Below are 14477 nucleotides of genomic sequence, written 5' to 3' on the forward strand. Positions count from 1 at the left end.
GTGATTCGGGATTTTTTTTTAATGAAGTGGGTTTGATTATTCTTGACTGTTTTATGAAATCGAGTTACGTCTGTGATTGAAGAATTGAAAGGGTATCTATAGGATTGAGTATGCGGAGTGAATGAAATTTATTGGATTAATCTAACAAGACAGTCAGTGGATACAAGATCGTAAGTACAAAGCGGTATCAGAGATTAGGAGATTGGGTTGTTCGGGGTTCTCTGTAACGTCTAGAGACCTACCGGCTGGGGCAAAAAGGACTTCGACAAGCAGTCGAAGGGCATATGTATAGATTTACGGTGTATTCTTGCAGTCGTTTATATTCCAATAGTCAAAAATTGATAGACTGCTTGATTATTGGCGAATCTCCATACTACCTTCTACAGCCAGACGCCCGACGCGTTCTTGAGCAAGAAAGCACGTAATACGACAACGTGGAGATGAATATGGAAGACCTTAATAAAGGTATTGAGATTTCGCAGCAAGAAGATGAAAGTGATTTGGATAATGAAGGTGACGAAGACGAACTGGACAATGACGTAGAGAATATATTATAAATCAAATAGCAATTAGATAAATTGGTGCATACCGAAGGATGCACAGATTCAGAGGGGGTGGATGTCTTGTTGTAATACGAGTATACCGTGAAAATATAAAGAAAAGGGACTTTTATTAATGTTCAGTTACCTCGAATATTGAGAGCAACGACCAACTCCAGTGCGAATATTCAGGGGCCAGTTCAGAGACCCCGTCATATTTGGTCAGGGCATACTTACCAGTAACGAAATGCTCCGTTCGAGTCCAATAGTGGGAGTCAACATATCAAAAGGACTAAATCGATGACTGAGCGAGCCTAACGCAAAGGACCAATTTGATCCAATTATGGGAACATCCAGGTCTTAGTACGGACCTCTTAGCCAATATAAGACCTGATTTGGTCGGGCGACTCAATGTGGTGCTGATTATGGGGATTTCGATTCCGTTTCAAGCTGTCCTGTTCTCTGTGCCGTTTAAGGGAACGTTGTTTCCAAAAAAAGAACCTTTTAAAGGCAAAAAATAGAGGAGAAAGCTCTGACGTTGGGAGCCAATTCCGGATCCAAGACAGAAGATTGAAGAAATTCAGAGGCTAGGGTTTATAAGAGGGGAGAATTAGGGTTAAAGGGGAGGAGGTTAAGAAATGAGGAGGGGGAGAATCAAGGGTTTCAAGGGTCGGAGAGGTAGCTTCATGCTTCAGGAAAAAAAGACAGAGAATTGGGGTTTTTTTTTCTTCATAGGGTTTTGGGAAGACTGAGGCATTCGTTGTTGAAGTCAGTGTTGTATTGGTGAATCGGGGTTTTATTGAAGTGGGTGTGAATACTCTTGACTGTTTTGTAAATTCAAAGTTACGTCTGTGGTTGAAGAATTAAAAAGGTGTCTATAGGATTGAGTTTGCAGAGTGAATGAAATTTTTTGGGTTAATCTAATAAGATAGTAAGTAGATACAAGGTCGTGAGTATAAAGCAATATCGGAGATTAGTAGATTGGGTTGTTCGGGGTTCTCTATAACATCTAGAGACTTATCGGCTGGGACAAAAAGGATTTCGGCGAGCAGTCGAAAGACATCCGTATAGATTTACGATATATTCTTGTAATTGTTTATATTCCAATAGTCAAAAACCGATAGACTGCTTGAATATTAGCGAATCTCCATACTACCTTCTATAGCAAGACGCCCGGTGCGTTCTCGAGCAGGTAAGCATGTAATACGACACGGCTACTTCAAATACGCTTATATCTTATAAAAAAAAGGGTAATCTATTCTTAATCAAGATTAGACAAAGCTCTGATATTGTAGGTGTATTCTTGTCAATTTGTCAAGAACAAGAACTCGATGAAAAAACAATCCAGACAAGTGAGCCTTCACTTAAAGAAAGGTAACAAAATGTAAATAAATAAGTATGTATATTGAAAGAGAAACTCGAATGGCTATTGCCAAAAGTCAAAAAAATTAGACATCCTTGAAACTAGATTAGAAGCAAGAAAGGAGTTGATTTGAGTTAAAAAGACTTCACTCTTGTCTCTATATATACTATCTAACTAGGGGCTATGTGGCAACGTTCTATAAGATCTCTAATATGTATTGACTTTGTAGGACACATGCCTTGACTTACAAGGCAAGATTTTCTACGTGTGGGCCACATAGTTAACTTGATCTTCAAGCTAACAACATGTGTGGCACATGGCCAACTTGTTGACCACGTTTCTAATCCAAAAAGTCAATTAAAGATACCTATAAAGTCAAAACAGCATCTATGAAGCTTTTAGGAAGCTTCCATATTAAATACTATAGAATTAACTTATTTTTACCTATTTTTACTTACTTCTACCTATTTGTATATGTAATTACTAGCTTACATGAGTATGTCCATGACACCTAGTCCAGGTCAATTAAACCTGTGTTTATAGGTGCAAAAGCTTTCTTCCATGCTGCTATGAAAGAATCACCATATATTATTTATGCCACACTTATTTTTTACGGTGCAAAGACTTCATGTGGCATTCCAAGCCAATATCAAGAATTTTAAGATGTATTTGAAAAGAAAAATGTGGATACACTCCTGGAACATTGTCTTTATGATTGCTCAATTGATCTTCAAGAAGGAGCACAACCGCCATTTGGACCAATCTACAATTTATCACAAAATGAGTTGAGTGAACTCAAGGAGTATATTGAAGAAAATCTAGCGAAGAATTTCATACGCCATTCTAAATCTCCAGTAAGAGCTCCAATTCTATTTATGAAGAAAAAAGATGGATCATTGTAGATGTGTATTTATTATCGAGGACTCAACAAGATTACCATCAAGAATAGGTATCTACTACCTTTAATATTTGGACTTCTTGATCAGTTGAATCAAGCTAAGATCTATACAAAAATAGATCTCCGGAGAGCATATAATCTAGTATGCATCTAAGAAAGAGATGAATGGAAGTCTGCGTTTCAAACTAGGTATGGACATTTTGAATACAACATGATGCTTTTTGGACTTACAAATGCACCAACGTCTTTTCAACATCTAATGAATGATATTTTTTGAGAGTTTTTGGACAATTTTGTGGTTTGTTATATAGACGACATCTTGATCTATTCTAAGAATCCCAAAGAACATGAACTTTATGTTCGTCATGTCTTACAAAAATTAAGAGATGCAGGACTCTATGCCAAGATAAAAAAGTATATATTCCACACTATTCAAGTCGATTTCTTAGGTTACATCATTTCAAATGATGGATTTATGATGGATCCTAAGAAAGTTCAAACTATTACAGATAAGAAGATCCCAAAAATGATAAGAGATGTCTAATACTTTTTGAGATTTGCGAAATACTATTGGATCTTCATCAAAGACTTTTTTCAAGTTGCAGCTCCACTTCTATGTTTGACTTTTAAAGACAAATTCGAATGGAATCAAGTAGTGAAATTTACTTTTGAATCTTTGAAGACAGCCTTTGTTTCTGCACCAATCTTATATCGTGTTGATTTTTTCAAAGCGTTCTTCATGGATATAGATCCATCAAACTTTGCTTTGGATGCGATTTTATCACAAATGGGAACACATGACAAACTTCATTCAGTAGCCTTTCCTTCAAGAAAATTCTCAATAGCAGAAATCAATTGTGAGATCCATGACAAAGAACTTCTTTCAATTGTAGATTCATTTCAAGAATAATGTCATTATCTAGAAGGCGCTTCTAGTCCAATCACCGTTTATACGGATCACAAGCACCTGGAGTATTTTATATCGTTGTCAAGCTCGTCTGAGCATGTCTTTATCAAGATTCGAGTTCATCATCACTTATCGACCAAGAAAACAACAAGGTTTGTTCGATGCCTTGTCTAGACATTCTTATCTTGCACCAAAAGAAGGAGATGTAGCTTTTGAATAAGAGAGAATGGTTCTCTTGAAGCGGGAATAATTTCATGTTCGAGCAATAAAACCAACATTGATTGTTGATTTAACTTTTCTTAAGCAAGTCCAGTTAAGTATGTCTTCAGACCCTCTTCTTCATGATATCAAGAATAATTCTTTTAAATCTCATGATTCCTCTAAATTCGAGTTCAAAAACAACCTACTCTATTTCGAAGGACGCCTTTATATTCCAAAAGGAGAAGCACGTTTACATATTCTTTAGGCTCATCACGACTTCCCAACAGCAGGACATTTTGGATTCAATAAGACTTTGGAGCTGATATCTAGGGATTTTTGGTGGCCTCAAATGTGGAATGCAGTCAAAGATTTTGTATAATCATGTGATGTTTGCTCATCATCAAGAACTCCTCATCATTGACCTTTTGGACTTCTTCAGCAATTACCTTTTCAAGAACAACCTTGATCTTCTGTTTCTGTGGACTTCATCACGGATCTTTCAATCTTAGGTTCTTATGATTCTATATTCATGATAGTAGATCGTTTTACCAAGATGGCACATTTTGTACCATGTACAAAATCTATCACAGGTGAAGAAACAGCTAAGCTCTTTCTTGACAATATCTATTGCTATTATGGATTACCCAAGGATATTATATGAGATAGAGGAACTCAATTTGTATCAAGATTTTGGCGAACTCTTTTCAAGATTCTAAAAGTGGATATAAAACCATCTTTGGTATTCTATCCTCAAATTGATAGACAAACAAAGCGTGTTAGTCAAGATTTGGAGTAATATTTAAGATGTACCATTAACTACCAATAAGATGATTGGACAATTCTTTTGCTATTGGCAGAGTTTGCTTACAATAATACAATACATTCTTCTACAAAACAAACACCTTTCTTTGCTAATTATGGTTATCATCCATGACTTGATACTTTTGACTTTTCAAAAGTTGATAATTCCACTGCAAAAGATTTGGCAATTCATTTGTCAGAGCTACATTCAACAAAGAAGGCATAGTTAAAAGAAGCTTAAGAACAACAAAAGGTCAATTGGGATGTCTATCGAAAGGAACAACCACCATTTCTCTTAAGTGATAAGGTATGGCTACTTCGTCGCAATATTAAAACCACTCGTCCTTGTGTCAAGTTGGACTATCAAAGGCTTGGACCATTTTCTATTTCTGTACAAATCAATCCAGTTGCATATCGTTTACATCTACTGGATTCAATGAAAATCCATTCAGTATTCCATGTGTCTCTTCTTGAACCATATAAGACAATGGACATACCAAGAAGATGACAAGCTTCACCTCCTCCTATAGAAGTGGACAATAATAAAGAGTTTGAAGTAGAAGAAGTCTTAGATTTAAGGTGAGGCCAAAATAAATTGGAATATCTTGTCCATTGGCTCGGATATGATATTAGTAAATGCACATGGGAGCCAATAAAGAATCTTGCAAATGCAGCAAAGGCGGTGGAGGCTTTTCATCGACGACATCCATCAAAATCAAGATGAAAACCTTCTTTAAAAAAGAAACAAGATCTAGGTAAGATAACATTCTACTTTCAATCCTTGTTTGTAGCTTCTTTGTTGTTGTGCTGCTCAGAAGATGGAGAACCAACAACTAGCAGATTCGACTTAAGAGCCTTCATTTGCTTACCTGTTGGACGAGATATTACAATTATCACAACCTTCAAGACGACGCAATCGAGATGAAGATCTTCAAGAACAACATATTTTTCCTCGAATAAATGGTGAGATAGAATGCGTTTGGTATCACGACTTGGGAAGGGACTGTCAATGTTTGGTGATTTTACTAGAGGTAGGAACAAGTCTTGATGGTGTTCCAAATGTTCTATTTGAAGGAAGTTATGAAGGCCTCAACAATGATCAAATAACTGGGTGGTCTTCCCGCCTTGGTATGAGAGACTACCGATGGTTGAGAGGCCTTATCAATCATCTTCGAAGAGAACAAAGATCAGAATATGTGGCGAATATAATTCGCCACATCATAGATTTTTTCAATATATGATGATCACTTCTCATAGAACTCGTCTCTAAAAGGGGAGGTAATGTCACGGACATACTCATGTAAGCTAGTAATTACATATACAAATAGGTAGAAGTAAGTAAAAGTAGATAAAAATAAGTTAATTCTATAGTATTTGATATGGAAGCTTCCTAGAAGCTTTATAGACGCTGCTTTGACTTCATAGGTGTCTTTAATTGACTTTTTGGATTAGAAATGTGGTCAATAAGTTGGCCATGTGCCACACATGTTGTTAGCTTGAAGACCAAGCTAACTATTTGGCCCACACGTAGAAAAACTTGCCTTATAAGTCAAGGCATGTGTCCTACAAAGTCATCACATATTGAAGATCTTATAAAACATCGCCACATAGCCTCTAGTTAGATAGTATATATAGAGACAAGAGTGAAGCCTTCTTCACTCTTGTTAACTCCTTTCTTGCTTCCAGTCTAATTTCAAGAGTTTTCATGTTTTCTAGTCTTTGGCAATAGCCATTCGAGTTTCTCTTTCAATATACATACTTGTTTATTTATATTTTGTTACCTTTCTTTGAGTGAAGGCTCACTTGTCTGAATTGCTTTTTATCGAGTTCTTGTTCTTGATACTAGTTCACACGTACATCTTTCATTATGAGAAATAAAAATTTGAATTTTCATATTGTAGATTGAAAATTTATTATATGTATGCATTTGAAGGTTTTGAACACATAGTAATGAAAATAGTAATGAATTCACCAATACGATTATCATATAAAGACAAAGCTGTTGATATCATAAAAATTTGCTTTTGATTTTTGATTTTTGATTTTTTTTAAAGGTACTACTAAAATATGAACGAATAAAGAAACCACCACTTCCAAACATACATGTAGGATTTCGTCACGAAATCCCACTCGATCGTGTCGCTCATCAACAAGCCATCAAAGACGTTGACGAGAGGCAGTTTTCGTCCAAGAGCTGCAGGTTGTCGTCCAAGAGTTGAGAGTGTGGTGTATTGATACCCGGATTGATACCCGGGAACCGGATTAGACTAGGCACAAATTCAAGCTTTCCATTTTCTGCTCCGTCGTCATCGTTCACTCTACTCGCAGGACGATTCCACGTCAGAACATTGCATTGTCCACGAATTGGTCTCAAGCTGTAGCCCTGCCATGGCTTCCACACTTGCTTGGCCTCCTCATGGCGTCAATCCTCGCACCAGCTCCTCTGCAACTCTCGCCATAGCTTCGAATTCCTCTCACTCGCCGTTCTGACTTCCTTTCCGAGGTCCTTAGCTTAATGTTGTCTGATGGAATTGGCAGTAGCTTCTGCTGTTGGCGTCGGGAGTTGTGTTTAGGTCATTCTCCCGGCTTCGCGAGGCGAGTTTCCGGTGGGGTTTCTCAGACTAGTGTGGTGTGAAGATCTGCTGACATTGTGAGAAACGGCGTGGCCGCGTTGCCTTCGGTGCCTATGCATCCCGATCGCCAGAGTACTATACGAGGGTGAGCGGCTCCTTTCTTTTTCAATGTGTATCTGTAACCGTGTTTGTGGATTTTTCGTCCACTAGTGCCTTTTCAGCCTCAAATACTTGCACTTTGTGCATTTAGCTTCATTTGTGTTGGTTTGAGAAGTACAATGCTTTCGGTGTTGTACACACTGTGTCCAGACCTCTCTGCCTGTCCGATTTTTGCAATTGATGCTTGCGGTTGGTTTATGTTTCAGTAGTGAAGAATTTATGTGCAGTGGTTGTGAAGGTTTGAATTGCAATGCTAGCATGGACAACGCAACAGGGGACAACTGATCATTGAGCCTGTTAGTGCTGGTGGCGTTGCGTTCTCAATTCCCTTGGAATGCTTAGAATTGCCTCTCGAGGCTTTTTCACATTTACGGTGTCCTCCTTATTGTAGGTTGCAATTATTTATTTATCTAGCTTGCTGGTTGCTTTTAGGTTGCAGCTGTGTGTGTGGGAATGGGTTCAAATTCGGAGTTATTATAGTGGCGATATTGCATGTGGTTGTGATTGATTACAATCGTCTTACTACAACTAGTATCTTTTTCAACTCTGCTGAATGAGGTGTATTCCTTGCTTACCAGATCAAATTTTAGCGGACTGAAATAACTTCAAGATGCCCAGCTTAGAACAGGAGAAAGTTTCAGATGAAGGCACCTGCGCTTCCAAAGGTCGTCATTGAATCCCAAATTAATGGAGACGTGAAGGATACAACAACCTAGGATATATTTGGAAAGGACATTACTTGAGGCCCTATCTAAAGGAGCGATGTTGGATAATGAGTTGAAAGAAAGAGGTACTGCTCAAGACCCTTCGGAGGCAGGGAGGGAGTCTAATAAATTATTGTGTCAAGAGAAAGGCTCTCCCTCCGGTTTAAGCAGAGACAAGGTGGATGGGGGAGTAAGCCAAGATCACTCAGCGAAGGATGAAGCTCTTGAGACTGGGCAAGATGCTCCTAGGTACAATTTTGCCATGAACGGATTTACTTGGTCTACATCTAGCATACACTTAACCTCAAGTTAAGTGTACAGTTACTGTATACTTAACCTCAAGTTCTCTGCGAAGGGTCGTATGTCTATGCGGTATCTCTCAGTTGTCAATCTAACTAATTGGAAGATGTTGCGACAGTGTTGGCAGATTTATATAAGCTCAGATTCTAACGAATTAGAGATCCCTTAGAAACAAAGACAATAGAAGTAATTTATTGGTTAGGATAATAGGTGTAGCTTGTAATTTCTGTTGGGGAGGGTCCAAATAGTTCGATGGGCTTTACGCTTCAGTCTGGTGGCTATTTACCTTGCTTTGGCAGATGGGCTTCATCAGCAGTGGAGATATATGCAATTCAATGCAACGCCTGCTTCAAGTGGAGGATTATACCAACGAAGGAAAAGTATGAGGCTTTAAGGGAGCATATTTTGGAGCAGCCATTTATATGCGTCCAAGCCCAGGAATGGCGCGAGAATAGTAATTGCGATGATCCTGCAGATATTGATAACGATGAACCAACCGTATTGTGGGCAATTGATAAACATGACATACCTCGTCCTCCGGAAGGTTTTTCCAGAAGAGTTGTCCTTCGAGCCGAGAACGCTAAGAAGTTTGCTGATGTGTGAGTTCTAACCCTCAAAATTGCAGTCCTCGTGCTGTCTTCCTTGTGCAATTTACTAGACTAATGGGATGTGATTGCGTAGGGATCATTTTGTTGTGCGAATATTTTGCTCGATATTGTAACAATTTGGAGATTGTTGTGAATTCCAATGCCTTGATTATTTTTGGTGTGCGTCATGTTCAAAGTTCGCAAAGAAGTACTAGGTCAGAGTAGTAGCAGTATTTACGAGTCTCGTTTTTATGTTCACCGATGGCGGTTCTTTTGATTGTCTGCTAACGTTTTTCAATTTTTGACCTTTTTCTTAGGTACTACTCAACACCATGTGGGAAGACCCTACGCTCCTTGCCTCAAGTTCAGAAGTAAGAGTTTGTATCTTAGATGAATTTGTTTGATATTCGTGCTATCTAGTTTCCTTTGTGGCCTTGTATTCAATGTTTGCCTTGCCCCATTATTTTCACTCTTTTTTTTTGGGATTGTAATAAGTGGTGGAAATCATGAACGAAATTTTTGTCTTTTTTACGTGAAAGCTGCTGATATCAGTGCTGTCCTAAGAGTATTTCAGGTATTTGGATGAGCATCCTGAACATGGTGCACAGATTACCCAGTTCTCTTTCACAAGCCCCAAAGGCCGAGCAGATGCATCGGGAGCAGGTGTGTCTACCAAAAGGTCTTCGTATGATGGAAAACAATTAAACACAGAACCTCGTAAGCGAATGAAGGGAAGTGTTGCAATGCCGCCCCGGCATCGACCTCCTTCCGGTGAAAAACCTCATGCGAAACACAAGAATTTGTCTGCATCGAAATCAAATGCCATGGTTGAATTAAAGACCAAGTTGGAGCAGATTGATGATTCAGGTAGTCCTGCTCATCTAGGGATGAAAATTGAGGAGAAGCAAGGTTCTGGTAGTAAGACTGGGTGAAGAAGCTCTCTCGTCTGCATGTCACGTCTGACGAAACCTTTTCTCTTGCGACCAATTCATGATTTATCTAGTCAAATGCAGGACAGCCTGGCGAATATTAAGGCATGTTGAGTTGTAATGCTGACTTATGCGCACTGACGAAGCTCTTGGTGAAAGAAGCGTCTAGAATTACCGTCTTGAAGCAGAACTCACAGCAGAGTTTGAACGTCTCAAACCTGGTTTATCGAAGCGACTTGAATGTGTAAAATCTCATTCTCTTTTGAATTGCAACTGCTACAGAATCTTGCTCAGTGTGTGATCAGCCAGTGGAAACGACTACACCAGCACAAGAACTATGCACATAGATTAGTCCATTACGTTATTCCATTATATTTGGGTGAAATAACTGGACGCTGGCATATTGGACTTCATCACATCTTTCAACGTATCACTGCTCATCCAGTAGGGTATTTCAAACAACAGCATCATGTCTACAGCATGGGCACTGAACTCATGTCTAGATGTGATTGTAAAAGTTTCTTGATGTGAATATTGTATGGTTCTATATGTTCTTGTACTTTTGTTGTGATAAGTACAGTTGTGTGCAGTAAGTCTTTGTACCCTTGCCAATGAAAAAACAAGTTTGTTTTGGTGAGGCTCACAATCACACATGAGCTCATGTATTCACAAAATTTACAAGCCCACAAGAATACCATTTAAACATTGCCGCCATTGAGTATGACCTCTATTTGCATTAAGAATTGCTTGCAATCTTCTGGGCATTTCATCTATCCATTTATTTATGGTGCCTTAATTTAAACATTGCTACCATTGAGAGTGACCTCTATTTGCATTAAGAATTGCTTGCAAACTTTAGGGCATTTCATCTATCCATTTATTTATGGTGCCTTAATCAATGAGGTTCTATTCTTCTTGTGTTGCTTCAAATAATTGTTAGGCATCATGAAGTCTTTTCTTTCTCTTTGAGAATTGCTTTCTAAGGTGTCATTTGAGAATTATCCAACAATTCTCAATTAGATTGAGGTCTAGAAAATTGGGTCATGAAGGTAGTTGTGCACATCCACATTTTCTCTAGATTCTTGTATTCTCAGGCTCTTGGTGCCATCTTGCTCCATATGCAGCTAGATAAGTGTGACTTGGCTCATCACTTAGAGTACAAATGAAAGGAATCATATAAGGTTTGATAAGGTTTGTATAATTCTTCAGCAAATTGCACAACATTGAGGTCAAGTCTATAGTGAGTAACACACTCTCTCTTTGTCCTCCTCACTAATGCTACCTTAGAATTGCCTCTTTTTGCAATGCATGCAATTATTCCAACATTTATCTTCCTTGACTTGAAACTCGGTCTCAAATTCTTTTCATGTAGTTCTTCACCTTGACTTATATCGACCCTTTTTTATGCAAGACAAAGATTATAGACTATAATAGTCTGGTCAATGAAACAAATCCTAGTCCATTGCTCCAAACTCTATCTATGATTTCTATGAACAAATTTTCTATGTTTTTCTTTTTATCTTCACCTCAAGTAGAGTTTTAGCCATTGTACTTTTAAGTTGAAGCTACTAGTAGAAACAATCTTGCGAATGCTTGAAAAAGAGAGGCCAATATTTGCTTCTCTTGTAACCTTTTGCAAAGATAATGTAAGATTCTCACCTATTACCTCTTCTATTTTCCTTTTCACAAGTCTTATAATTTTTTGTACACGACCTTTGCAAAGAACATCCTAAACATGACTCTTCCATGAATCCCTTCTCTTCACCACTTCTTGAATGCTTGACTTTTCTACCTCCAAAGCCTTTGCAATCCTCCCATAACTCTAGTATGCTATATTATAGATGGTGTAAATCATCTTGTTCAACTCTTCTCTCGCCTCTCTTTAGCTGCATGAAGGTACCATTGTGAAGACAATCAACTACACTAACTTTGTCAAGGGACATATAGAATTATTGCACACAATTGTATTTTGCAACTAGTACAATTTCCTCACATCACATTGTAGCACTTCAAGAAAGATTGAGCATCTTGGAGACCTATTTGTATAGATCTTATTAATTCAATGATCAGTGGCGACTGATCATTGAATTATTTGTACAATGATCTTTTATTTGTACAAATAAAAGATCATTTTACAAATAAAAGATATTAGCAATATTTTGTACTATACTTTTGTTTATAAAAATTATCAAGTTTTTTTTTTTTTTTTTTTTTTTTTTTTTTTGATATTCATGATTATTGTGAATTTCATGAGGAGAGTGATAACCTTATCAAGGTCCTTGAATAAAATCATGAATAATATTGATTTTAAGCACTATTTATAATGTCTAGATTATTTTCTTATTTATTTATTTTTATAATTAAGAATAATTATTTTAATTTCAAAAATATATTTATCAATGCTTTTAGTTTTTTATTTGAAAAGAATGAAATTCTAAACTTCAAAAGAATTTAAAATATAGAGTGATTGAAAAAAAAAATTTAAGCTTATAAAACATATTACCAAGTTGTGTATTAAAATATATAAATGATCTTTAAGATGAAGAAAAAAACCTTTTCAAAACTTTATAATACAAAAACTTTAAAATTTAATTAAAATAAAGCTTTGTTCTATCTATACAATTTTATATTGATAGGATTTTTTTTAAAACAGTTTAAATATACATAATAATTAAAAAATCTAAAAAATCTAAAAAATAAAATTTTGCTTGCAATTCCAAAAAATAAAAATCAAACTTAAAATTAGTGAAATCCTTAAATTATTGAAAATAAATTCAAAATAAATTTTTGTTTTCTTACTTCAATTATATACATATCATCATCTTGATATATTTACATTTTATTATGGTGTAATATATCTTGGCATAATTGCATATCAGTAATCTGAGAGAGATACAAATATAAGGTTGAAAAAACATATAAGAACAATGCATACAAAGATGCAAGTTTGAAATGAAAATGCACATATTATTATGCAATCTAAATATTTTCATTTATATAATTAGAGCCCTTAGTGCTCAATGTGTATATTTATAATGGCCAACTTGATAGAAACAACTTAAGTGGCTTAAGAACATATGGGCCACATTTGAATACATTGAATTGCTAGTAACTTCATCAACCTTGTTGTAGATCTTGTAATTGTAGTTGTGATATAATACATTTATATTCTTTTAATTATGTAGTGTAAAAAAAAAAAAAGAATAAGAATGTAGACAACAACGAAGATGATTGGATTATGAATAATTTTGTTATTTGTTTGAAACAAGACTAGATTATGAGTTGTTATTCTTACAGTTAAAAGCAAATTTGAAGAGCTATGTTCATTCTGATGGTGCTTATTGTATATTCATGTCTTGTCCAAATACTTTTGCAACCATCTATTTAATGCCTTAAAATTAGCTAGATTTTTTTTTCATCTCAAATATTATTATATTGCTATATTGAACTAAAACTCATTCATTTTTTTAATTTTTGCTTTTGCTTTAAGGATATTGTTAATAATGTTCAAAGTAGATACATTTAATTTTGATTTGAACATGTCAAGTGTGCAACATTTCTTTGAAGAAAAGAAAATGTGTAGCCTTATTGCTTTTAGTAGTTATTATTATAATTGTATTCTCTAGCTTTTGGAAGATCTTACTTGAAATTTTTATAATAAAGAAACAACCAAGTGTAAGATTTGAAAGTATAAAGCAATGTCAACATAAATCTCATGGCCTTCAACAAACTTGATTATTCTTGTCTTATCCTTAAGAGAGAAGTGTTTGTGTTGGTCTTTTCTATATCCATCAATAAAACATGAAATAGAGAGTTGCTACACTAATATTCCAATATATGATAGTAAGCTAAATATTGCACAATATAGAAGTGAATCAAATCAAACACATGCAAGACAACAATTAAGAAAGTGTTTTTATCATTAAGTCAAACATAACATTGTTCATTAGTATTGTTGTTTTGTAGTAATTATGTTTACCTTGTGACTACTTAAGGGACATGGATCCCTCAACACAACTAGAAAAATACCTAACTTTAAATGTTCTTAATCAAAGAAGAACTTTATAATTGTATTTACAAACTTATGAATGTATACCAAACTTTTTGATAGTATTAAGTATAAAAATAAGATTTTATAATTTTACTTGTTATATAGTTTAAAATTAATTTATGATAGTAAATTAACTTTAAACTATATTCAGATATTTACAACATGAGATGATTTAGGGTACTAAAGAATCATAAATATTTTAATAAACAACTAAAAGTTATTTAAGCATAATCATATTACAAGAAATAGAGCTTAATAAATGAACTACATTAAAAAACTAAAAAAATCGAGTTACAAGGAAAATATTACTTTAAAAAAACAGTTGATAAAAATCAAGATTTTCCTTGTTTTTCTTGTTTGTACTATTAGGGGAAAAAAAAGTTAATTGCTAAACTTTTGGTGCTGTATAATATAAATTATAATGAATTATGTTTTATAAAAGTTTTCTTGAAAAGACTTGATATA

General features: G+C 35.5%; 1 protein-coding gene across 9 annotated transcripts; it reads left to right on the forward strand.

Moving 5' to 3' along the window:
* Positions 1–7048: 7048 nt before the first annotated feature.
* Positions 7049–10520, forward strand: LOC112281804 (putative methyl-CpG-binding domain protein 12). Of its 9 annotated transcripts, none has more exons than XM_024518708.3 (6): positions 7049–7427; positions 8020–8394; positions 8745–9044; positions 9350–9403; positions 9607–9899; positions 10244–10520. In XM_024518708.3, exons 2-6 carry the CDS (start codon positions 8204–8206, stop codon positions 10306–10308), a joined length of 903 nt encoding a protein of 300 aa, XP_024374476.1. In that variant the 5' UTR covers positions 7049–7427; positions 8020–8203; the 3' UTR covers positions 10309–10520. The 9 variants fall into 9 exon arrangements, with proteins under 9 accessions (XP_024374476.1, XP_024374477.1, XP_090105613.1 ...); XM_090249487.1 differs by adding an exon at positions 7669–7828 and having other exon boundaries at positions 7051–7427; positions 9607–10520; XM_090249488.1 differs by adding an exon at positions 7669–7747 and having other exon boundaries at positions 7051–7427; positions 9607–10520.
* The last annotated feature ends 3957 nt before the right edge of the window (positions 10521–14477 follow it).

This window comes from Physcomitrium patens, chromosome 4, assembly GCF_059467195.1.
Source record: "Physcomitrium patens ecotype Gransden chromosome 4, ASM5946719v1, whole genome shotgun sequence".
NCBI lineage: Eukaryota > Viridiplantae > Streptophyta > Bryopsida > Funariales > Funariaceae > Physcomitrium > Physcomitrium patens.